Here is a 27,122-nt window from a genome sequence, read left to right on the forward strand (position 1 = left end):
TATACATTTTTGGTAAATCTGTTTGTCACCGCTGTCTCAACTACATCTGTAGCCATGCTCACATTATTTCAATGTTTATTTAGCCATTAAGTCTTACCTAAATTATGGGTTTCCTTATCTTTACAATTTTGGCCTTTTAGTCCCCTTGCAGTTTGATTGTGGTGTGAAAGTTATGCCCTGCTTGCTGTGTTCCTAATATGCCCTCCTAATTGATTAATTGCCAGATTCCATCCACACCCAACACAGTATATAACAAGGCTTTCTTTACGGGGGAACATACAGGGGGCTGCACATACAGGGGGTTCTTCCAAAGAAGTGGGGTTCTTAAAATAAGTGGCACTTCTGCTCGTGCACTTCAGCGATTTGCACAAAGCAAACCATAGCAGATTGCAGGTGATCTCATTTTCATATTATCTCACCTTCTCTGAAACATGCACTCTTTACCTCTCCTCCTCTTCACAATTGCAGCCTCTCTCCTCAAGCTCTCTTTTCTACATCCCTCTGCTCCACCACACAATCTGTACATATCACCCTCACTTCTCCCCTCCCCCTATTACTGCACTCATCACCTCTTTCTAACTCTAAGCCCACTTGCTAACATACCCCCCAGGATACTAAAGCTTGTCCCCTCATACAAATCATATTCTCATATTACCTCCCTCACTCTTCTGCTTCTCCTAATCGCTGGAGATATTTCCCCAAACCCTGGGCCTCCCTTATTTAACTGTGCCCAACACACCCATCACCCTACACCCTCTGGCAGTAGTCGCAATCTACACAATTTAGTCTCCATTCCTCTTCTTCCCAACACCAGCCTCCCTCTCTCCTGTGCCCTCTGGAACGCCCGCTCTATCTGCAACAAACTCACTGCTGTTCATGACCTCTTTGTCACTAATTCCTTTAATCTACTTGCTCTCACCGAAACCTGGCTCCACGAATATGACACCCCTTCTCCTGCTTCCCTCTCCCAGGGTGGCCTTCACTGGACTCCCTCCCCTAGGCCTAATGGACGCAAGGGAGGTGGAGTGGGATTCCTCCTATCCCCCCAGAGCACCTTCCAGGTTATTCACCCTCCTCCCTCTTTTTCCCTCTCATCATTCAAAGCCCACTGTATACAATGTTCTCTCCTACTTCCCTAAGAATTGCTGTGATCTACCGGCCCCCTGGACCATTATCGATTTTCCTTGATGAGTTTTCTGCCTGTCTACCCTACTTTCTCTCTTCGGATATTCCCACAATCCTTCTCGGTGATTTCAACATTCCTGCTAATACAAACACTCCTGCTACTTCTAAACTTCTTAGTCTAACCTCTTCATTTGACCTGAAGCAATGGGTACAGGCTTCTACTCACTCTGATGGCAACACCCTTGACCTTGTATTCTCCTACCTATGCACTCCATGCAACTTCTCAAACAATCCTTTTCCTCTCTCCGACCATCACCTTATTAGTTTCTCTCTCCCCCTGTCTTCCACCACCTTTCCCTCCAATCGCCTAACCATCACCCGTAGAAACTTTCGCAACTTCAACTCCTCTCTCTTCTATTCTGCTACTGACCACCTCTATGACAAAATCTCTCCCCTGTCCTGCCCCAACCAAGCCATGTCCATCTACAATAAATCTCTGTCCTCCACCCTGGACAAGCTCGCCCCCCTCACTACACGCAGAATCAGGCCTCGACCCCTACAACCCTGGCAAACAGATGACACTAAAATTCTCAAAAAACATAGTCGCGCTCTTGAGCGTCTGTGGCACAAGACTAAGTCTCTCGAAGACTTCAACCAATACAAATCTGCCCTCCAAATATACTATTCTTTCCTCCACACTGCCAAGCAAACCTATTTTACAACTCTTATTAACACCTTCTCATCCAATCCCCGTAAACTCTTCTCTACCTTCAACTCTCTACTTTGTCCTCCACTGCCTCCACCCACTGACTTACTCACTGCCCAGGAAATCGCTAATCACTTCAAAAACAAGATTGATACAATCCGTGATGAAATCTCCATTCTACAGGTATCTCCCCCAGCTAAGACCCCATGTCAACAGGTACAACTGACACTCCCCCTATTCAAATCTACTACTACAGATGAAGTTGCTAAACTCCTTTCTATCGCCCACCTAACCACCTGTCCCCTGGACCCTATTCCCTCTCAAATGCTACGGTCACCCTCTGACCCCATCCTACACTCTCTAACCCACATCTTCAATCTCTCCCTCACCTCTGGCATCTTCCCCGATGCTCTAAAACATGCACTGGTCACCCCCATACTCAAAAAGCCGTCCTTGGACCCTACCAATCTTAACAACCTACGCCCAGTCTCCTTGCTCCCCTTTTCCTCTAAACTCCTTGAACGCCTGGTTTACAACCAACTGAGTGACCACCTCATTAAAAACAACCTTCTTGATCCCCTTCAATCTGGATTTCGCCCTCAACACTCCACAGTAACTGCTCTTTTAAAACTCACAAATGACCTACTAACTGCAAAAACCAATGGACACTATTCTGTACTCCTACTTCTGGATCTTTCAGCTGCCTTTGACACGGTTGACCACCCCCTCCTCCTCAAAAAACTTTACTCCCTCGGTCTCCGTGACTGTGCTCTTCAGTGGCTCTCATCCTACCTATCCCAATGCACCTTCAGTGTCACTTACAATTCTACTTCCTCCACTCCTCTTCCCTTCTCTGTCGGGGTCCCCCAAGGTTCTGTTCTTGGACCTCTTTTATTTTCAATCTACACCTCTTCCCTGGGTCAGCTGATAGCCTCTCACGGCTTTCAATATCATTTCTATGCTGATGACACACAAATCTATCTCTCCACCCCTCAACTCACTCCATCAGTCTCCTCACGCATCACTAACTTACTAACCGACATATCTGTATGGATGTCATACCACTTCCTCAAACTCAACTTGTCCAAAACCGAGCTTATAATATTTCCTCCCCCACGTGCTTTTTCCCCTGACTTCTCTTTCAAGAGCAATGGCAAAACCATCCACCCGTCCCCACATGTCAGGGTGCTAGGTGTTATCCTAGATTCTGAACTCTCCCACATCCAATCACTTTCCAAAGCTTACTGCCTCAACCTCCGCAATATCTCTAAACTACGTCCCTTTCTAACCAATGAAACCACAAAGGTCCTGATTCACTCCCTGGTTATCTCTCGCCTTGACTACTGCAACTCACTCCTCATTGGCTTACCTTTAAACAGACTATCCCCCCTTCAGTCCATCATGAATGCTGCTGCCAGACTCATCCACCTTACAAACCGCTCAGTGTCTGCTACCCCTCTCTGCCAATCCCTCCATTGGCTACCACTCGCCCAACTAATTCAATTCAAAATACTAACAATAAGTTACAAAGCCATCCACAACTCTGCCCCCAGCTACATCACTAACCTAGTCTCAAAATACTAACCTAATCGCCATCTCCGTTCCTCCCAAGACCTCCTGCTCTCTAGCTCCCTCATCACCTCCTCCCATATCCACCTCCAGGACTTCTCCCGAGGACTTCTCCCGAGCCTCGCCCATCCTCTGAATTTCCCTACCCCCAATCTGTCAGACTGTCTCCAACTTTATCCACCGATCCCTGAAAACTTTCCTCTTCAGAGAAGCCTATCCTGCCTCCATCTAAAAACTGCACTATTTTCTCCATTAGCTCATCCCCCACAGCTATTACCCTTTTGTATAACTTAACCCTCCCTCCTAGATTGTAAGCTCTAACGAGCAGGGCCCTCTGATTCCTCCTGTATTGAATTGTATTGTACTTGTACTGTCTGCCCTAATGTTGTAAAGCGCTGCGTAAACTGTGGGCGCTATATAAATCATGTATAATAATAATAATAATAATAATAATAATAAATAAACTGAATTAGTGAGCAACTTCTAAAATAGTTTGCCATAGATATATTGTTTGTCTTTGATCAGCCAGCTTGCTGATGATAAATGTAAAATGAACATGTTCCTTCATTGACATATTCAATGTGGATGAAGAAATCCTCCCCACTCTGCTATTGTATTCTAAAAGTGGGACTCCTCCACTGTCAGAATACACTGATGAGTGCTGCAGCCGAATGGGCTGCATGCACTGATCGAGTGAAAAATTTCCAACAGACCCGTTTGAGACAAGCTGGTCTTTAAAGTAGTTGTAAACTCAGAAAAAAAACTGCAAGACAAAGACATAATAAACTAGTATGCATTGCATACTAGCTCATTATGAAAGACTTACCTTAGATCGAAGCTATTGCACACCGCTGTGACCGGCGACATATCTCCTGGAGTTATTTACAGGTTTGTGGGCTCCGGCGCTGTGTTTGGACAGAGCTGCAATGACGGCACTCCCGCGCATGCTCTCGGGAGCCGCCGGTCTTGGCACGGCTACTGAAGAAACGGCTCGAGCTTCAGTGCGCATGTGCCGATGATGTCGGCACATGCGGATACAGTGAATATCTCCTAAATTGGCAAGTTTAGGTGATATTCACTGTACCTACAGGTAAGCCTTATTATAGGCTTACCTGTAGGTAAAAGTGGTGTGACAGGGTTTACAACCACTTTAAATCGACTTCTCTCTAGTGGGAACAGCCATAGATGGATCAAAATTCACCCAGTCCCAGCTGAACCGGCCGAATTTCAATACATCTATGGCCAGCTTTAGTTTAGTATATAACTGGAGTCCAAGTGATTGGAGAATCCCATCCAACTATATTGATGTTGTTAAAAAAATATTGTTACCATTTACCTGTGTTAAGATCCTGTGAGTCCCACAAAATATATCTCTTAAATCAAATATTGTTTTACAGAAGCAAATGATAACTTGTAAAGCACTGAGAACAATTTGGATGGAAAATAAGATGAGGTTCCATTGTACCACATAGTTAGGCTCCAGACACTGTGACCATGTAGAAGAATCTGAAAGATACCTATAAAAAAAATCCACATAGATAAGATAAGGTAATATTTTATTGTCATTGTATACATACAACAAAACCAGGATGATTACATTAATATAATAAATGTGTATGCAATCATATTTATTTCTATCAGTGCATACAATAGGGTTGGTGTATTCAAATGTCTCATCTTCTAATGCCGCGTACACACGATCGGAAATGCCGCCAGCAAAACTCCGATGAGAGCTTTTTGTCAGAAAATGCGACTGTGTGTATGCTCCATCGGTCTATTGCTGGCGGAATTCCAGCCAGCAAAAGATTGAGAGCAGGTTCTCTATTTTTCGGTCGGGAAAAGTTCCTATCCGATAATGCGATCGTCTGTATGCAATTCGGACGCGCAAAAAATCACGCATGCTCAGAATCAAGTACGAGACAGAAGCGCTCATTCTGGTAAAACAAGCGTTCGTAATGGAGATAGCACATTCGTCACGCTGTCAATTTTTGGATCTTTTAATGCAGCGCATTCTTTTGTTCTTTATAATGCTAGAAGAATGAACTAGGAGGGCTTAAGGCTTTGAGCCCGACAGCATGGGCATGCGGTTGCTCCTCCCTTTATTAATAAAAGAATAGAAGCAATAGTGTAAATATTTAAGGCTATATACAGGTTAATATATTTGGGTTAATGTCCCTTTAAGAGAATGGCAAATAGGGCAAGGGGCGGGGTTAAGGGTTGCAAGGCTATTAGTGATATCCCAAATGGTCATGTGACCCCTGGGGAATGTTCTAGAAAGGGCCGAGCAAAGTGTATTTGCTGAGACACAGTCAGAACAGTGTGCGGTGGAAGTGCCTATCAATTCCCCTGAAGTTAGAGGTAGAACAGCTGTTATTAACATTCAAAACCACCGGTCCCGCCACCACGGACTGTCTCCGCGGCTGCCGGTGTCACAGGACAGAGAGGACAGCAGCACAGCACGGCTGGAAGAATCAGCAGCCACTATGCAGTGTCGGATCAGCTTGAGAGAAAAGAAGAAGAGGAGGGTCCGGTCCCGGCGCCGCCCAGAGGTAGTGCTGGGCGGGCTAGAGGAGCGTCATTCATGCAGAGGACAGAGGCAGTGTCTGAGGTTGTAAGTGAGGAAAGACAAACCCTGCCCAGTCTATCACTATCGCAGCATGAGGCTGCAAGCAGTGTGAGTATCACAGACATTCCGTGGATGGCCACTGGAGGCAACAGAGAGCAGCATTATGCTGCTTCAGGTATAAAAAATGCTTCAGCGCCACCTGGTGGTAGAGGTGAGTTAGCACACACAGTTAATAGCATTATGGAATCCATTAACAGATTAGCTGACAGCATGAATACACCTGCAATTGAAAATAGTAATTATGGTAGTGTTTGGTCTAATGAAAATATACATTCTGTCAGCTTAGGCAGTGTAAGTAATGTCAATAGCACTCAGTCAGCTAATATTAATTCGCAATATCTATTACCAGCTGAGATTAATATATCTAGTGCATCTGTACCAGAAGTGTGTTTTAAAGAGACATTACCATGTGAGATCTCGCCGTTAGGTTACCACCTTTCTCCTCAGACTAAAGAAAAAATATGGAAAGGTCAATTCATAGATATTCTGTCGCTTATTCCATCCACAAAAGAATTTGTCAACCGAAATGACACAAAATCAGATGAGAAAGATGAGGATGATAGGAGAAGACCTGTGGCGAGGTCTTTTAATAATTGGTTGCAGTCATTTGCAATATACTCCAGTGTGCTAGGTGAGAAGCACCCAGAGTATTGCAGTGGGCTGTTTCAACACATGGAGCATGTGCTAGAAGCGTATGAGAGTTTCGGAGGTCTAAGATGGTTCCAATATGATGAGGCATTTAGACAAAAATGATCACAATACCCATCATTGAAGTGGGGCAATAAGGACGTCAGGTTGTGGCTTAATCTGATGGTGCCACAGAAAATCCCACAACCTACAGTGTCCCTTCATAAAAGGGGATACTGCTTTGCTTACAATGAGAATCAGTGTAAATAGGGGGGGGGGGTCGTGCAAGTACAAGCATGAGTGCTCGAATTGTTCTGGACCCCACCCTTTGATCAGGTGTTTCAAAAGGAATTCCAATTTCAAAGCTCCCAGAGGGGTATTTATGCAAAAAGCTCACACCCCAGTGAAACTAGCAAGCACGCAGCAATGGTTGGCCATATATCCAGACCAGGAGTCAGCCAAGTTCCTAATTGAAGGTTTCTCCAAAGGCTTTCCTTTGCCAGTATTTCAGGGTGAAGGGTGTGAGCCAGTCCAAAATTTAAAGTCAGTGGATACTTACGCACACATTGTTAAAGAGAAGTTAATTAAGGAGATTAAGGAAGGTAGGATAGCAGGTCCATTTGATTCCCCTCCTTTCTCACCCTTTAGGATATCGCCGTCAGGCATCATACCTAAAAAGGAGCCAAATACCTTTCGCCTAATCCACCATTTATCATTCCCAAAAGGTAGCTCTTTAAACGATGAAATAGATGCCTGTATGTCATCGGTATCATATTGCACGTTTGAAGAGGCTATTCAGCAAATTAGGAAATTTGGAAAAGGTGCGTTGCTTGCGAAAGTAGACATAAAGGCGGCCTTCAGGTAGCTTTCAACTCCTTGGGTATGTATTTTGAGGGTAAATACTACTTTGATATGTGCCTCCCTATGGGATGTTCCATATCTTGTGCATATTTTAAAAAATTTGCAACCTTTCTCCAGTGGGTTGTGGCTTTTCAATCTGGCTACCAAGGTATATTACATTACCTGGACGACTTCTTATTCATTGGTCCAGCGCAATCTCCTATCTGTTATTTTATGTTACACCTGTTTAGTGCGGTAGCGCAACATTTCGGTATCCCACTAGCTAGCGAGAAAACTGTTTTTCCTTCCTCGATGATAGAATTCCTAGGTGTCAAGATTGACACTGTTAATCTGGAATTTCAGTTACCTGAATCTAAAATCTTTAAGATTAAAGCTTTAATTTCAGTGTTGATTAGGCAAAAAAAAAGTGTTATTAAAAGAACTCCAATCTTTAGGCTTCTGGCATTCGCGACAAGGATTATGCCAGTTGGCAGAATATTCTCACGGTGCTTGTACTTGGCCATGTCAGGAATGAAATCACCATTTTCTTACATCAGATTGACAGTTGACCTCAAGGAGGACCTGTCAGTTTGGTTTAAATTTATGATATATACAACGGCAGATCATTTTTTCAGGAGCAATTTGTGTCCTCATCCGACCTTGAGCTATATACAGATGCTGCGGTCTCATATGGATTCGCAGCTATTTGCAAGACTCACTGGTGCTGTGGTAAGTGGCCTGTGAGTTGGGAGACGAATAAAGCCACTAAAAGCATAGTCGTGTTGGAGCTTTTCCCTTTAGTGGTTGCGATAGAAATATGGGGTGAACAATTTGCAAATAAAAGAATCCTGATTAATTCAGATAAGAAAGGGGTCATATATGCTGTGAATTGCTTGTCAGCTAAATCTATACCAGTGGTCAAATTACTAAGATACTTAGTGTTTCTTTGTCTTAAATGTAATATTTGGCTAAAAGCCAGGCACTTCCCAGGGAAGGAGAATCAAATTGCGGACGCATTATCTTGATTTCAGGTATACCGACTTCGCCAACTCCTGCCGAATGCGGACAAGGAAGGTTATGCGTGTCCAGAACATCTGTGGAGCCTAATTTAGAAGTTCTTACAAATGAGATAAGACACTCTGTGGCAGAAAGTACATGGGTTGAGTACTCAACCGCATGGAATAGGTGGCGTAATTTTGCTATGGAAATGGATATACAATGTGATTCTCCTTCTGATACTGACATTCAGATTTTTCTATGTAGTTTAATGCAGTTAGAGTGGTCACATTTCCAAAATCATGGCGGGTTTATCCTTTTTCTTCAAATTAAGAAACTTACCTCCATGTGCAGCATTCTTTTTTATTAGGCAGGCATCTGATTTGCTGCCAAAAAACAAAAAGGTAGTGGTGGGTTTACTAAAAAAGAATGTGATTGTCTCTGAGACAGGGATCAAATTGTTCATCCAGGTGTCAAAGACGGATAGGTAAGGAAAAGGCAGTTGGGTACCTTTAGTCGATGTGGAGATGAGAATATATGTCCAGTTAGAGTCATAAATGGTTACCTGACAGTTAGGCCAATAGGAGAGGGGAATTTTTTGATTCACGCTGATGGGTCCCCTGTTACTCAGTATCAATTCAATTACATATTAAAGGCTTGCTTGAGAAAGTTGAATTTACATCAATTTAAGTTTACTTCTCATTCTTTCAGGATCGGGGCAGCTATGGAAGCTGCTAGGATGGAATTGGATGATGCAATAATCAAACGGTTGGATAGATAGGAATCTCAACGTTTTCAGATTTATGTCAGACCTGATCTTTTTCTTTAATTCTAGGCAATAGAAGATATGTTTGGATTCTGGGCCACTCTTTTATATACTGGGCTAAAAAAGAGCCGAGAAGCGCTGCTATACGTCCAATTTGTCTATGGATCCTGGAGAAATTCAAATTTTCTGGAAAGGAATTAGAGGTCTTCAATGGGCTAATTTGTTTTTTTTATGTCTCTAGGTTGATTGAGTCATGGCCAGCTCCGGATGTATTAATAGTGCACCTAGGGGGGAAACGATGTGGGGAAAATTAGAACTCTGGACATCATGTCTTTGTTTAGACGTGACCTAATTAGGGTTAGGTTATCTTTTCCGAATATCAGAATGATCTTTTCGGAGATAGTCCCTCGGCTAATATGGCTCCAAGAAGCTCCTTTAAAAAATTTCGAGAGAATTAGGAAAGGATTGAACAGGTTTATGGAAAAATTTATGTTGTGCATTGGAGGTTTCTCGTATAGACACATTGATATAGAGGGTGGTTTCCCTGGATTATATAGAGCAGAGCAGGAGTTCATCTGTCTGACATAGGATTAGACTTATTTACTGTAGGATTGCAAAATTGCATTGAATTGGCTGTGGTTGTGGGGTAGGCCGGGCTTGAAATTCTCAAACCCGGCATGTGAGGACTTTGGTTAAAAGATTTATGTATGCTCGAGTCCTTTAAGACTGAGCTGTCTTAAAGTTGATCGTTTGAAATATAAGAATTTTATGACGCAATAAAATTATCAGAATATGGTTATTATTTATTTATTGATTTGAATACACCAATAAAGTGCAGCGGCCAATTCTTTGCCAATAAGTTTGTTGAGTTATTATTTAAATAGGCTATATAAGCTTTGGTATTCAGAGAGGGTAGGTGCGGCCTGCATTCCCATGAATTCTCACAAACGTATTTCTTTATTATTTCTCATGATCTTCTGAATAATCTTTTTTGTTTTTAAAGCCAGATCTTCACAACCTGAAGCAATTTCTCCAGTGATGCCTTCCTAGATGGTTTATTTCTATATAAGGGGTTTTTAACCTGCCACAAATTTCTCATATCCCTGTATCTGTCTATGAACTGGCCCATGAATTCAGGGTCTTTGAATTGTTTTATATTTGCTGCAAGACAAAACACAAGACAAAAACACTAATATCAGGCTAAACTCTCCTAATCTTATCCCAATATAGGCCTCAATCTCGAATCAGTATAGGCCACTGATGTCCCAAGTTAAAATGTTACCTTCGTTATAATGTTCGGCGCTTCCGGTCCTCCTTCCTACGCACACAGAACGTAGGTACGACACACGCGTGTTAGCTTTATATACACTGTGCATGCGTGAAACTCTGCCCACCCCTGACGTCTCTTTCGGCGCAGTGGGAGATGAACATGGCGGAGATACAGCAGGTGCGTAATAGCAGTAACGAGGAGGAAAGCCCAGAGCCAGAAACATCACAATCCCAGAGGAGAAGATTTAAGGCCTCAAATATGGCCTTTGTAGAGATGGTGGAGATGGTGGACATCTTGAAGAGGGTTGACTATGATGGGAAGTATGGACCATACCTAAACCCAAATGTGAGAAAGGCCAAGATCATGACTAAAGCTGTGACAGCTTTAAGTCTGCACAGGAATTTTGGGGTACGACGATCCAAGGAGCAATTGAGGAAACGCTGGTCAGATCTAAAATTGAGGGAGCAGGAACAGTACAGAAGAATCAAGAGAGTGCTTCTAAAAAGTAAGTAGTTGTTGTGTGTTCCTATTATTATTATTACTTGCATGCTGCTCCATGTGCGTTTAAAATGGCAACTTTCAGGCTCGTGGGCACAGTAATCGCTCATAGTAAACATTGTTCATTCACCAACTAAATACGATGTTTTTGGCAGATACAGGGTTAACTACATTTGGTCATGCTAATTTGTATTAAAAGAAGTTTAGAACATTGTTGTCTAGATATGTTTGTAACTAGAATGAAATGCAAACTTGATTCAGTGTAATGTAAGGAGAGGACACTCAGCAGCTGTTTACACATCTGGACTCAGGAGCACTAGTGTAGGACATAAGAACAAACTTTTTAGGGTGTCCCACGCAGGATACTCCAGTAGATACTAGGGGTGTCTACATGTGTGAAAGTTGTCCAAAAAAGGTAAGTATTCCAGCCTTGGAAAAAAATCATGTCTTCAACTTAGAACTCTGCCCAAACAGACAATTGTACCCCACTTCCAAGCAATGTTTCACATTCATATTTCTGGCCACAAAGTATACCTTTTGTTTCATTCTCATAGGGGAGAAAAAACTCTGGACATCTGAGGACACCAAGAAACCCCCATCTCCTGAAGAAGGGGAAAAGAGGACACCACAGCCTGAGGATGTGGAGGAAGGGGAGGTGGTTGAGACTGTCAACACAACAGGTGAGTGTCTGACACCACAGATTAAGGTAATAGATGTATGCCTGCATATTTATAATACATGGTGTGTATTTTTTCTTTTAGGTGATGTGCATGTTGTGGAAGAACAATCTCCTCATTTCACCACTGACAGTGCACAAAGGCTAATCCAGGAGATAATGTTTTGTAGTCGGGATTTAGACATCATAAAGCAAAAAACCAAGGAGATTGAACAAAGAATGAAGAACATGATTCATGTATTAGGGAGAATCTAAATCCAAAAAATATTACACCTTTTTTTTTTTTAAATAAAATTTAAATAACATTTTAATACAGTTTAACCGCTTCAGCCCCGGAAGAATTTACCCCCTTCCTGACCAGAGCGTTTTTTGCGATTCGGTACTGCGTCGCTTTATCTGACAATTGCGCGGTCGTGCGACATGGCTCCTTAACAAAATTGACGTCCTTTTTTTCCCACAAATAGAGCTTTCTTTTGGTGGTATTTAATCACCTCTGTGATTTTTATTTTTTGCGCTATAAACAAAATAAGAGCGACAATTTTGAAAAAAGCGCATTATTTTTTACATTTTGCTATAATAAATATCCCCCAAAAATATAAAAAAAACTTTTTTCTTCCTCAGTTTAGGCTGATACATATTCTTCTACATATTTTTGGTAAAAAAAAAATCTCAATAAGCGTTTATTGATTGGTTTGCACAAAAGTTTACTAAATGGGGGATAGTTTTATGGCATTTTTATTAATAATTTTTTTTTTACTAGTAATGGCGGCAATCAGCGATTTTTATTGTGACTGCGATGTTATGGCGGACATGTTGGACATTTTTGACACATTTTTGGGACCATTGTCATTTATACAGCGATCAGTGCGATTAAAAATGCACTGATTACTGTGTAAATGACACTGGCAGTGAAGGGGTTAACCACTAGGGGGTAGGGAGGGGTTAATCAGTACTAGGGGAGTGTTTTCTAACTGTAGGGGGGAGGGGCTGTATGTGTCACTAGACTGATCACTGCTCCCAATGACAGGGAGCTGTGATCAGTGACATTGTCACTAGGCAGAACGGGGAGATGCTGTTTACATCAGCATCTCCCCGTTCGCCCTCTCCGTGAGGCGATCGTGGGTATCTCCATGGCGATCGACCCGACTCACGGAGCTCCCGGCCGGCGCGCACGCGCACCATGGCATGGCAGGGAATTCAAATGGACGTACAGGTACGCCCATTTGCCCAGCCGTGCCATTCTGCCGACGTACATCGTCGTGCGCCGGTCGGGAACTGGTTAAAAGCCAAATTTGGAAGATGCACACAGTGTGTCAACATGTGCTATCTAAAAAAAACAGAAAAGAAAGAGGGCGCACCAACCTAGTGCATTACCACTGATAAACTTTAATGCAGCATAAAAACAGCAAAAATTATACTCACAAACGAGCTAGTATAAATAGCTTTCAAAAGGGCGCAAAAGCACTGTTTCTGTGGATCGACACCCCAGGACCTGTTGCCGAGAGGATAAGACCAGCGCAAAGCCACCAGCCATTTGTGCTGGTCTTATCCTCTCGGCAACAGGTCCTGGGGTGTCGATCCACAGAAACAGCGCTTTTGCGCCCTTTTGAAAGCTATTTATACTAGCTCGTTTGTGAGTATAATTTTTACTGTTTTTATGCTGCATTAAAGTTTATCAGTGGTAATGCACTAGGTTGGTGCGCCCTCTTTCTTTTCTGTTTTTTTTTAGCTTGAATACCCATTGTTCAAATGAGGGCTGCAAGACGCTAGGCATTACTTCTATAGGTGGCTGCACCACATATCCAGTTCATGGACACCTGAGCGCAGGAGAGGTCTTCTTTCTTGTGTTTAACATGTGCTATCTGCCATCAGGGGATATCAATGTACGTGTTTTGTGGGTGCAACCCCTTCCTCGCAACTCTAGTAGGTGAGAGGAAGGGGTTTCACCCCCAAAACACATCCATTGATCCCCCATGATGGGAGATAGCACATGTTGACATTAGGAATGGGATCAGGAGGGAAATCCCCATTTTGACTCCCAATTTGTGTGCATCTTCTAAATTTGGCTTTTACAGGGGGACATCACCCCATCTGATGAAGGCAATATCAACACATTTTTGACACTATAATGTCTGATATTGCCTTCAGTTTTTCAATGTTGAACTTTATAAGTTCCTAAGTTGTGTATGTTATGTTTTGAAAAATGCCTGTTTACGTTCAAAGTAAAACTTTATAAAACCAAGATGTTATTTTTTTACCAAAAAATGTTTTATAACGCACATGTGAATGTGCACGGAGTCAACCAAATTTTCCATCCCACAATTTTGATAGTCCTAATATTGTTAAAAATAATCAAGATCACGGGGGGATGGGTGTGTGACGTCCGCACGTGGGAGGAGCCCAGCGTCAGCTCCGGCGGAGGTGCTGAGACAGAGCGTCCGGATGTCTCGCCGTGTGAGAGACCGCTGAGGCACGGAACGGGCTAGGTGCGGTGGCCGCCTTCCGTGTTGGTCTGCCTGGCCTCCTGCCGCCCTCCTCCCCCCCCCCCCTGCCCCTCCATCGCTGAGGAGACCGAGAGAACGGCGGTCGCGGACTTTCTCCTACTAAGTGTGTAGGAGCTCAATCCGGGCTCCACACACCCAAGTAGCAAGGCAAAGTGGATGATTTCTTCAAGTGACTGACACCATGATTGACTTAGCTGCTGCGGCTTCTAAACTAGGCTGAAGTCCTGTGACCCTCCACCGGCAATGGTAGGAAACAACATATTTGCTTATACCCTGAACCCTGAGTCGTATGCCTCACAATTGGAAAACAGTGGTTAAATGAAACAGAGCTATCGAAAGGAGGTATAATCAACAAAAAAGGAAGGGGGAAGGGAAGAGGAGAGAGAGGGAAGAAGAAAAGGAGGAAAGAGGGGAAGAAGGGGAAGGAAGAAGGGGGAAGAGGAAGGAGAAAAAAAAAAAAAAAAAAAAAAAAACCCTGGTTACTAGGAGCCAGCAATGCAGCTTGTCTACCGATAACCCCCTGTTTTATGTACGGTGTTTTTCCTTATGGTCACAAGTGTCACAAGAATTAACAGGCACTAGAGGGAAAATAGAGGACTTTAGATACGTTCAACATGTCTGTGCACTGATTACCTCCCCCTATGGGCGGTAAAAATTAGGCCAAAAGCTTGCTCTTTAGTCGCTGCCTCTGCTCTTCTTCGTTGATTCTGAACTGTTAACAAAACCCTACAGATTTTCTTGTGGACTATTCACTAACCATATGTTTCGGGCCCTGGCTGTTGCAGACTGAGGGGCGAGGTGTGTTTCCCCCCTCCCCCACCCCTACTCCCTTTTCTCCCTTTCCTCCCACCCCGCCTGACCTCCACGCCTGGACGGCTCCATCACTCACCCATAAAGTTAGGGTTCACTACAGGACACCCCTAGCCCCTGGAGGGGATAAGAGGCCCAGGGTATATAGGCCTGCGTGAGAGGCAGCAGCAAACAGCAATAAGAGGTGAAAGTATGAAAGGCCGCTCAACGCGTACAACTGAACCTCAGAGCACTAGAGATAGTCTCAATACCAGCTCCATCCAAAGATACCTGAAAGAAGCAAGCATCAAAAGCCCAGGTATGGAGACAAAACAACCAGGGTCAAAGGAAAAAAAGAAAGAGCAACAGAAGCAAAAAGGGGCTCAGGGAGAAAAAGTCCGTGAAGATTTGGACTTGGAGGGGGCACCTGTCTGGAGTTTGGCGGAAGAACAAAGGATAATGACACTTGTGCCAAGTAAAACAGACCTTATAGAAATGTTCACTAAGTTAGAAAATGTGATAAAAACTGAAATATCCAATGTCCGGGCGGATATGGGCCACCTCCTGCGCCGAGTGGAGGAGATGGAAGAGGACTCAGGGCGCCACACTAAAGAAATCTCCGAATTAAAAGACCAACTTAGCAAACTGCGGATAGAAAACCGCAACATGGCATTTCAAATGGAAGAACAGGAGAATCAAAGTCGGCGACAAAACCTACGCATTAGGTCAATCCCAGAGCAACAAGGCGAGGACCTGAGGGAAAAGATGAAGAAAATCTTCAACCCTATATTGGGAAAGCGAGAAGACGAGCCTATCTTGATAGACCGGGTACACAGAGTAAGAAGACCTACTCATACAAAACAGGACCCTCCTAGAGATGTGATCATTAAATTTCACCAATTTGAGGATAAGGAGAAAATATGGAAGAATCTGAAGGGAGCCCCTCCCATAATCTTTGAAGACAAAGAGCTACAGATATTTGCTGACCTTTCAGCAGGAACTCTCGCCCGAAGAAGACAGATGAGACCAATCTTGGAGCAGCTAAAGAAAGCAAATTTTAAATATAGTTGGGGGTTCCCAACATCCCTCATAGTGCTAAAAAATGGTAGATCAATAGGATGAGATACCTGGAGGAGGCTCGGGACTTTTGTGACAACCTGGGTATCCCCACCCCAGATTTGTCTCAGGTCAAGACAGATTGAGAGACTCTGAGGACTAAAAACATTGAGGTGTCTTGATTGCAGTTGGTCTGGGGGGAGGGAGGGGGGGGATCGGTGAGACAGTGGAGAGATTTTTTTTTTTTTTTTTTTTTTTTCTTTCTCTTCGCTTCTCCCTGTCCCCCCCCCCCCCCCCCCCCCCCCCCTGGCCCTAGCCTGGGCCATTCCGTCTTTCTTTTTGGGCACTGTTGCGGGGGTGGAGGGGGGGGGTCGCAGGCTTTAAATTAAATTGTTGAAAAGTGGGGCGCCGAGGAAGGTGGTGACCTGCTGACCTGGGGGGGGGCACGGGGGGGTGGAGGGGGTTGGGGGGCGGACCCACCGCACTAAGGAGATAAGTTACCTCTTATATACTCCCTTCCATTGGGAGGGAGTGTAGAAGCCGGAGCTCTCGCTGGAGCTCTACCCTGAGGAGGGAGTTTCACATGATCGGAACACGTGAAGTTCCAATCTGGTGGACTCTGGGTGATATTTTCGCCTCGGGTGGGGGGGGGGGGGGGGGGGGGCTTTGGGGGGTGGTGGGGGAGGGGGGGGGGGGTATGGTGGAGGGCACTGCAGGACGTGCTGGGATCGAGGGAGGATTTCTTAGACGAGTCAACCCCCATCTATGCTAGAAATTAAAATTGTTTCATACAACGTAAAGGCTTAAACTCTCCCTGCAAAAGACATAAAATTTTAAAAGAGCTGGAACGACTGAGGGGGACATAATCTTCCTGCAAGAGACTCACCTGACCCTGGATACTAGAGTTAGGCTTTTTTCAACCAGGTTCCCGCAGTGGTTCTACGGGGACTCCCCCGATAGGGGGTCGAGGGGAGTCGCCATCGGGCTATCAAAGGACATAAATTTCTCCCTAAAAGACAGGCTGGTAGACCCTGACGGCCGCTTTATTCTATTAAAAGGCAAACTTGGCCCTAAATTGATCACCCTAGTAAATGTCTATTGCCCCAACAGGAAACCTACGGTCTTTTTGGGGCAGACCTTGAAAAAACTGTCTGAGTTCGGAGAAGGTGAGGTGATCTTGGGAGGGGATTTAAATTTCTGTCTGGACCCGGAACTGGATGGTACGTCCCGTGCACAGGGGATAGGGAAGGCGTCACTCAGGGTTATTAGGCGCAAGCTACACCAAAGTCAGTTAATGGATGTTTGGAGAATCCAACATCCCAACGAGAGGGACTATACGTTCTTCTCCCCTGTGCATGGGACCTACTCTAGACTAGATTATTTTCTTATAGATCATAACCTACTAGATTGGATAAAAGAAACAAAAATAGAAGTTTCGACCCTATCAGACCACGCCCCGATTGTGTTGCAGTTTAAAATACCAGATGGGCAAGGGCGTTCTTACTCATGGAAATTGAACGAGGATCTACTTAGAGATCCCGAGATAGTGGAAAGACTCCAAGAAGAAGCAGATTTTTTCTTTAAAGCAAACGACACGGGGGACGTATCACCAGCTTTATTATGGGACACACATAAAGCCTATATGAGGGGTATCCTAGTCTCAATAGGGGCAGGTCTGAAAAAAAGGAAAAGAGAAGCCAAGGGAAGACTGATAGAGGAAATTCATTCCTTGGAACAAACACACAAAAATACTAAGGGACGGGATTTAGATAGTTACCTTACGCTGGTCGCCAAGAGGGAGGAGTTAAGAGACATGATGGATCTAGAGGCCAAGAGAGCCATAAATGTTATAACTAGGAACAATTACTTCTGGGCTAATAAGCCCAGTAAACATTTGGCCAGGATAATTAGGAAAAAAAAAAGCAGGAACTACGTAGAGAAAATACTTAGCAAAGATGGGGCAGTGAAAGTTTCGAACAGCGACATAGCAGATGAATTCCAGAAGTACTACAGAGACTTATATTCGATAGGGCATCGGGGAGCAGAAGACCCATCCCACTCAGACAGGGGTAAGGATTTCCTGAAAGAGGCGGGACTAAGGGGTCTGTCAGCAGAGGATAGTTTACTACTGGACAAACCTTTGGTAGAAGAGGAAATCTTGGCAGCATTAAGGGAGTCCCCGAAGGGGAAAAGCCCAGGACCGGACGGTTTCACCACTCTCTATTTAAAAAAAATGAAACATATCTTGGTCCCGAGGCTTTGTCATTTTTGGAATGGGTTGGGAGCAGGAGGTGAACTGACAGTAGAGGCCCTGACTGCTACAATTACACTTATTCAGAAGGAAGGGAAGGACGTCAGGATGTGTTCTAGTTATAGACCAATTTCCCTTCTGAATGCAGATGTCAAACTTTACGCAAAAGTCCTAGCAAATAGGCTTAAAGAGAAGATGACAAATCTTGTGCATCCGGACCAGACAGGCTTTGTTAAAGGGAGACAGTGTAGGGACAATGGGATTAGGGCGGTGCTTCTATCAGAAGTATGTAAGCAAGGTGGACCCCCAGCTCTATTCCTGTCAATTGATGCTGAAAAAGCTTTTGACAGGGTAGACTGGGGGTTCATGATGAGCACCTTAGAGGCCCTAGGGTTTGGCCAGAGGTTCGTCTCTTGGGTTAAGGCTCTATATAGCTGCCCGACAGGGATGGTGAGAGTAAACGGGACTACTTCCGGGCCCTTTAAGATGCTCAATGGAACGAGACAGGGTTGTCCCCTGTCCCCTCTCTTGTTCGTCCTGACCCTTGAACCACTGCTAGCCACCATCCGCAAAAGCGTGGACTGTGGAGGAGTAAGGGTCGGAACGGAGGAGCATAAACTAGCGGCTTTCGCCGACGACATTGTGTTCTTTGTTACCAACCCTAGAATAACTCTCCCCAACCTACTCCACATTATCGGAAAGTATGGAGAAGTTTCGAATTTCAAAGTTAATTCTAGTAAGTCCGAATGTTTAAATATAAATATAAATAAGCAAGAAGAACGTCATTTAGCCGCAGTTTTCCCCTTTCCTTGGAAAGAGGAGATGGACTATTTAGGGATTAAAATGGCTAACTCCTTCAACAGATTATTTGTAAAAAACTTTTTACCTATGCTAGATGTTATCAGACGAGAAGCGAGAAGACTCCAGACCAGACCTCTTTCGTGGTTTGGGCGAGTCAATGCGATAAAAATGAGTTTAACACCCAAGATCCTGTTCAAATTTCAAATGCTGCCCATTCCCTTACCTGGGTACTTCTTGAAGGCTCTTAGGAGGCTAATAAGCGGGGTAGTATGGGGGGGTAAAAAACCACGCATTGCCTATACATTGCTTAGTAGGGGGAAGAAAAAAGGGGGTATCGCCCTGCCGGATTTTAGCAGATACTATAGCGCTGTAGTGCTATCTAGGATCACGGAATGGAACAAAAAAGACACAGATAGACGCTGGGTGCACATAGAACACTTTTTGAGCGACACAAATTTAGGACAGGCACTTTGGAACCCCCCAAAATTCAGATCACTGAGCACCCACACATCACATTTAACGCAAAACACATTTAAACACTGGGATAGGATACACTGTAAGAACAAATGGTCATATAACTCACCTTTGATTCACATGAAGGACAATATCTTTTTTGAGCCAGGGAGGAGGGAGGTGGGAGGGAGTTGGTTGAAGAGTGACTTGGTACAACTGAAACACTTTCTACACAAGGGGCAAATCCGCACATGTTTAGAATTAAGTACAGAATCTAACCTTTGGACAATGAACAAATGGAGGTACCTCCAGCTCTCCCATTTCATAGAGAGACTTCCTAAACCTCTTAGGAGTATGGAAGAACTTAGACCATTCGAGCAGCTCTGTATAAAGGAACAAACAGGAAGGGAAATAACGCAAATTTATAGGATCTTGGGCACTGAGGAGGAACTGGAGATACCCCCCTACATTAAAAAGTGGGAACAGGAACTGGGGTCTCACTGTAGCGAAGATGGGATAGAAAAGATCTTGAAGATGGCCCACTATGTAGCTAAAGACACTAGAAGAATAGAAGGCCATTTTAAATGTCTTGCGAGATGGTACGCCACCCCAGATAGGGTCAGTAAAATGGATGGGACTAAACCAAACACTTGTTGGAGAGGATGCCTAGTTCTAGGAACAATGGCCCATATCTGGTGGGGGTGCCCTGTTATAAAAACCTTCTGGGAAAAAGTACTAAAGTTAATAAAATTAATTACTGGAATAGCAATTGACGCGGACCCATGGGTCTGTCTTTTCCACAAAACCTCGGACTCGGTAAAAAACTATAGGTCCTCCCTAGTCCCCACTATGCTGGACGAAGCCAAGAGGCAGATATCCTTGAACTGGACGAATGCCACGAGGCCCAGCACTCGTGACTGGCTGATCAGTCTCAACGAAATTTACAACATCGAAAAATTAGACAGGGAGGAAGAGGGAATGGAGCAATTAGGGAAATGGGCAGCCTGGACCAAGTTCAAAGGGACGTGGGATTACTTGAGGGAGATCGTCAATTTACCATAATTTGATAGCATACAGATGCATGTACCTTTTTGACTAGCACGGTCCTGTAGGGGGGGGGGGGGGGTTTTTGGGGAGGGTGGGATGGGGGGGGGTGGAGGAGATATAGCGTTTTTGTACCATGTTTTCTTTTTTTTTTTTTTCTTTAGGCTTAAGTTGAAGCTATAGCCCTGTAAAGGAATATATTGTCATTTTATAAAATGGAAAATAAAGAGTTTAAAAAAAAAAAAAGAAAAAAAAAAAAAAAAAAAAAAAAAATAATCAAGATGATGATAGGCTTCTATAGCAATTACATTTAATCATTCTCAGTCTGGAGCAGGCTTAATGGAATATAATTACTAGTTGCTTACTATCACTTACTGTACCTTGCATGTTGCTTGTTGCCTTTTTGAATTATGGCCAAAGGGGAACTGAATACAAACACACAAAGAAAAAAAAAAAAAAAAAAAAAAAAAAGAATGTGCACGGAGTAAAAGGTTTTATACTCAACAATGTGTGGCTTCTTCTTTCAATGCTCAATACCAGTTTTTGTATTAAGTTGGTGTTTACAGTGACAATGGATGTTATTTAAATAATGGAAAAACCACTTGGCACTACAAGTGCACTAGGAGAACCTAGAAGACAGCTAAAAGAAACACAAGCAGTAAATCAAATTCAAGATTTTATCATATCAATTTTATTTTTATTTTGAAAACTTTTAAAAATTTGCTGGCATAGCAATGGCCACCCTATCCGTAAAATAATCCACATATTTTTGACGCACTTCATGGGCGCTTTGGGGGGGCAAGCCAGGACGGGCAGCTTCCAGGGCCGTCATTGTTGTTTCATGAAGTCCGGCCTCAGGCCTAACTAAGGCTACATAACTAGTAATATTTCACTTTAAAAAGTTGCGCAGCATGCAGCATGATAACATGATGTGGTTAAGTTTGTACTCCGCCATATTGCTGTTAGAAATAGGTGGAACCAGCTGGCCATTATCCCAAAGGTATTCTTCACGACTCTTCTGGCTCTGGCCAGCCGGTAATTAAAAACCCTCTTCTTCCGGGTGAGGGTCCTCTGGAGAAATGGCCTCATCATGTGATCACCCAGACCAAATGCTTCATCAGCGATAAAAACAAACGGGAGTCCTTCGACGTTCTCTTCTGCAGGTGGCAATCCCAAGCCACCACTCTGGAGACGTCAGTAGCGTTCGGTCTGGGCAAAGACTCCACCATCCGACATCCAACCATTCTTCCCCACGTCCACATAGAGAAACTTGTATGTCGCTGACACCACCGCCATAAACACAATACTATGAAACCCCTTATAGTTAAAATAGTATGACCCCGAGTGGGGTGGTGGGACGATGTGGACGTGATTCCCATCGATTGCCCCTCCGCAGTTGGGAAAGTCCCAACGATGAGCAAATTGGGAAGCCACAGTTTGCCATTCCTGTGGCATTGAAGGAAACTGTGAAGTCAAAAAAGAAAAAAAATGATTAGTACTTTTGCACATAACATTGCAAGCAGATTAGACCCAAACATTCTTAGCCAACATCAGTATAACATTTATTTTAAGGAATATTTAAAGACAAAAATCTAAGGTCCACTTATCAGATTCCTCACCCCCTCTGATGGCCCATTGGAAACATTTTAGGGGTGGGGAGGGTTATAAATGATTTTTGGACCCCAAAAAAAGCCTCTGACAGTCTGCCTGAATTTAAGGACAACAATAACATTTGGACACATTTTAGGGGGTGTTTAGGGTAAAGCACTACAATGGAGCTGACAAAAAACATTGTTAAGTGACTAGGCTAGGTGTATATGGGCCCAGAATAGCATGCTGGGGAGGTTAGTGAAGGAAAATATGCATGAAGGACAAAAAAGGAGCATTAAAAGCTTCCAGCATGCATGAGGACAAAGGGGAAGTTCACAGAATATTACAATCATGGTAATTAGGGAATGATGAAAGAAATACAATACATTAGCATACATTAAATACATAGAATGTGATGTTAAAGGAGAAAACTTACCCTAATATAGTCCTTCTGCAGGACCTGTATGATGGCAGAACAGTTCTCTGGAATAATGATCCCCAGAGCCTGGGGGGAGATACCTGTAGAGAATTTGAGGTCCTGTAGACTTCTCTCCGTCGCCATGTACCGCAACGTGGCGACACGTAATATAAGGGGACAGCAAAGCCAACAGACGGTGAAAAAGGGAGTCCCTCATCCGGAGAAAATTCCTGAAATCATCAGCGTTATTCTCCTGGATCTCCCGCAGCAAAGGCATATGAGAGAATTGGTCACGCTGGAGCAACCAATTCTTGGTTCATGAACTCCTCTCCACCCTGTTCATGGACTGGGCTTGGGTCAACACCAAGCCCCCGCACAGCACGAACTCTACGACGAGCACGTACCCGCAACATGGCTTCAAAATGGTCAGCTGGTCAGAATGAACTAACAGAACGCACTGAAGAACAACAAGGCCTGTGAAGAGAGAGCTGAAAATCAGAAACGAGCGGACAAGAACGCACTGATAAACAGATAGGAACTGACTACACGCACTGAAAACCACATACAAACCCACAAGCACAAACTGAAGAACAGTAACGGACTGAAAAGCACAAAAGCTGAAAAGTTTGAATCGTCTCTCACCAAACTTCTACTAACACGAGATAAACACGAGATTAGTAGGAGCCCAAAGGGTGGCGCTCTGGGTATTGAACTTCCGTTTTATAGTCCCATCATACGTGTTGTACGTCACCTCGTTCTTGACGGTCAGAATTTGGTGTGACCGTGTGTATGCAACGCAAGCTTAAGTGGAATTCCTTCAGAAAAACCAAGTTTTTTCAGATGGAAATTCCGATCGTGTGTACGCGGCATTAGACTACTACTGCTTTTTCAAAGCATAAAAAAACTCTGATTTGGCCATTCCCACTAGTAAATGTGGTCGGTCTACTTGGGTTCAACTAGGCCCTCAGGAGCTGTTAAACGTATCACTTCCCCAGACATTTGATGGAAACTGTATGTTGTCTAAATCTTAATGAACTCTATGTAATTATTAAATCTATTAACCACCACCTGTACATATAGTACAACGTGTAAAACTTCCATTTTGATGCCTAGAGTGTATTACATTGCAACCTGGATTGAGCATTGTTCTTGCCTGTACGTTGAGGTGTCGTTTCCAATAAAACTTTTTTAATGAGAAAAAAGCCTCATGGGCAAGGAAAGGTCAGAAAATGTTGGTAGGGGTACTCCTTGATTCATTATCTGAACACATTTAACTCTTTAGTAAGCATTCAAGTGTAACACAAATTATTTAAAAATGAAAGTACTGTACACTATTTCAGCTTAAAACTCTAACAAGTAGGATTTTTATAGCAGAAGAGACCCTATTGGTCTTTTTTGTCTTAAATCCTTGACCCTGTTCACCTTGCCTGTTAGCATTTATGTATACTGAATCACGTATTTGCAGCTCAGCATACATTTATGGCACTGCTCTTTGTCGTGTTGACGTAACTCCTGTGCGCATGCATGGGAGTGATGTCATCGCTGTCTGGACAATCAAGTGGCCAAGGAGTCTGAACCTGGAAGGAAGGCCAGGAGAAGATGTAAGTGCTCCTGACAGCTGAGAGCACGGAAAAGAGGATCACTTGGCAGGTAAGTCTGCCATAATGGGCTAATATATGGTGCATACTAGTACATTATGACAAAAAGCTCCCACGGGAAATTTTTGCAGCGTTTTAATTCCACTTCAAAGTTTGGCCCTGGGACTTATACTCATACTGTTAGCAGATTGGTAAATTGAGAGCAGCAAAATGAGCAGGGGATCTAAACTGGAGCTGAACATGATGGATGTCAGTCCCATGATAGCTCTATGGGTGGGTGGATATAAATGGACTCCGCTGTCCATTTTCATCTGGCTACCTCCGATCTGTCATGTTTAGGTCCGGAAATACTGTTTTTTTTTGGGCCTAGACAGACTTGGAGGACACAAGTCCATTTACATCCACCTGTCCATATGGCTGCATGAAGCTTCCAATTAGGTCCTCCTGAAAAACTGACAGGAGGACCTGAATGGAATCCCTGTATGAAAGGGCTCCTACAGTAAGTGTTTTTTATACTTTTGTATGTAAGAAAATAATGCAGTACCCCCCGGCAGTGTTGGCAAATGGGTACATCCATCCATCTGTTGTCCTGCAGTATGGACCTTGTGCTATTCCCAGAGCAGAGATGATCAACGTATATGCTGAAAACAACATACCCAGGGCAGCAAATATCATGGATCCCAGCTTCTGAAAAACACATTAATACAGCCAAGTTTGAAGTAATGTTTGACCTAAATAGTACATTTATATATTTTAACTGGTGAATTTTAAAACATATAATAAGAAAAACAAAAGTGGTGTTTCTGTTAGAAACTACACTACAGCACCTTTTAGTTTTTACTGCTATACTCTGGCAGGAGAAGGAGAGGTGCTGCTTTATCACACAGCAGCCGCTCTGCCTGCCCCGCAATTTATTTTGTGAATGGGTCCACATAGTACAGAGAGCTTCTTGATTGGCCAACAGGAGAGGAGGCATGGGCAAAAGAATAAAAGAACATGATTCTGCAGGGTGGAGCACTAGAAAGTATAGGGATAGCTGTTCTCCCAGCCCTCAATAAAAGTTTAAATTATAAATCAAAGAGATAAGTCCACAAGGTGGCATGCACCTCGTTTGACTGAACCCACAGCGACTTGGCACATTTTAGAAAGTGTCTAAATTCCTTGAGTTTAGCTTTAGCTTTTTAAACACTATCTTGCTTGAGGTGGCAAATTATTGAAAATAGAAGCTAACACCCTACTTCCAAAAGGTCTCTGCCTTAACATAGCAGCAATGAAAACTAATGATCCATATAAAATAAATGAGGCATGAGGCAAAGGTCTAAATAATGAAAAATAAATAGATCATACTTACTGGAAAATGTACATAATATCTCTTTTTCCCTGAGCAGCATGATGTACAGCATTTATAGAAATCCACTAGTAAAAGTACTGTGGCTATAATAATCATCTGAAATAAAGGAAATAAATGTACATAAGTCAGATATAAAATGCATTAAACCCTGCTTTGAAAAAAAAAAAAACAGTTGTGCAATCAGTTTTTGTTCCAGTGCTGTGCATTTGCAGCACCTGTAAAAAGAACAGGATGCCTTCCGATGGAAGCTCTTTAGCTTCCCATAACTTTCTCTTACCTCCTTCTCAACCATTTAGTAGCTTTAAAATGACCTTTTGTTGTTATGTTTTACTTACCTAACCGGTGCATTCAGCACTGTAGTCGGTGTCCTGCATCTACCGATCCCTCTTTGTGACATCATCACACTGTGGAGCCTGAGAGAACCCCACCACTGGACAGCTGACTGGAAAAGCCCACGTCACCCAGGCAGTGACATAGACACATGAAGATGGACCCCTTCTCTGCAGTGAAGACTACAGAAGACTTGGGACTCGATACATCACATTATTAAGGTAAGTATTTAGTAAGTATTTGAGGCTTTCAGTTTGAGATTATAAAAAAAAGATTAGTTGGGGTGGGAGTTATTTCTGGGTTATTCTAGGATTTAAGCCTATCACAACATTAACATTCATTTGTAACTTACTGCAATAAAATGGGCAGATATGAATGGGTCTTAAGAACCAACATTACCTTTGGAAAACGTGTCCTTTAATTAACTACTACTTGCCACCCACCTGGTAACCAACTTAGCTTTAGCTCCAATCCAGCAATGTTTGCTATGTAACCCTGCCTGACCACGCAGAGCTATCACAAATAAAAACCTTACCCCACAAGAGAGTAATGAATCAGAAGTTTATGCACTTGCCTTGCCATCCTCAATATCCTGATTTGTTCATAAATGTAGATACCATGCAGCGCTACCCCTGTGATTTAAATAACAGTGCACTATGTGCTGTTATCTCTACGTATGCACATATGACAACAATTTAATGAATAAGAAAGGTATTACTATACATACAAATATCCTATAAATTGCAGAAAAGTGAAACAAATAAAATAATGTACAAATTGCCTCAACCTTGGTTACTAGGGGCAAGGACTGGCAGGTTACCCATAAACAGGTGATCCCAGACGAGCCCCCAAATGTAGCGGTACCCCCGTAGGGGCTGCTGAGAAATTGTGGCCCACCTGTCACCCAGCCCAGCATTCACTTCCAGATACTCCAAGACATTGTGGGAACACAACAGGTGCTAACAGCTGCCATATTATTATTATTTATTGATGTACTTATTATTTTGGTTATTTACTGATAACATAGGCGTTAGTTCTTACTTTATTACATATCCCACATGTAGCGGTACCCCCTAGGGGCTGCTGAGTGATTGTGGCCCACCTGTCACCCTGCCCAGCTCTGGCATTCACTTCCAGACACTCCAAGACAATGAACCAGTCCATCAGCTTTGTTTTTGTATTTTTATTGAGGGATTAGAACTTGGATGGGGTTAAGGAATTCATGGGATGCCCAGAAA

At 43.4% G+C, this 27,122-nt stretch overlaps 1 protein-coding gene across 1 annotated transcript in view; it reads right to left on the minus strand.

Annotated features, from left to right (window-relative positions):
* The window catches only part of TM4SF18 (transmembrane 4 L six family member 18), a 48,697-nt gene that overhangs the window by 9,411 nt on the left and 12,164 nt on the right, over positions 1-27,122 (minus strand). The window contains exons 2-4 of the mRNA XM_073625917.1: positions 25,555-25,650; positions 24,748-24,890; positions 4,737-4,917 (exon numbers count right to left, since the gene is read on the minus strand). Coding sequence (XP_073482018.1) covers positions 4,737-4,917; positions 24,748-24,890; positions 25,555-25,650 — 420 coding nt within the window. The remainder of the gene's footprint in view (positions 1-4,736; positions 4,918-24,747; positions 24,891-25,554; positions 25,651-27,122) is intronic.

The sequence above is a fragment of the Aquarana catesbeiana genome, linkage group LG04 (genome assembly GCF_042186555.1).
Source record: "Aquarana catesbeiana isolate 2022-GZ linkage group LG04, ASM4218655v1, whole genome shotgun sequence".
Lineage (NCBI taxonomy): Eukaryota > Metazoa > Chordata > Amphibia > Anura > Ranidae > Aquarana > Aquarana catesbeiana.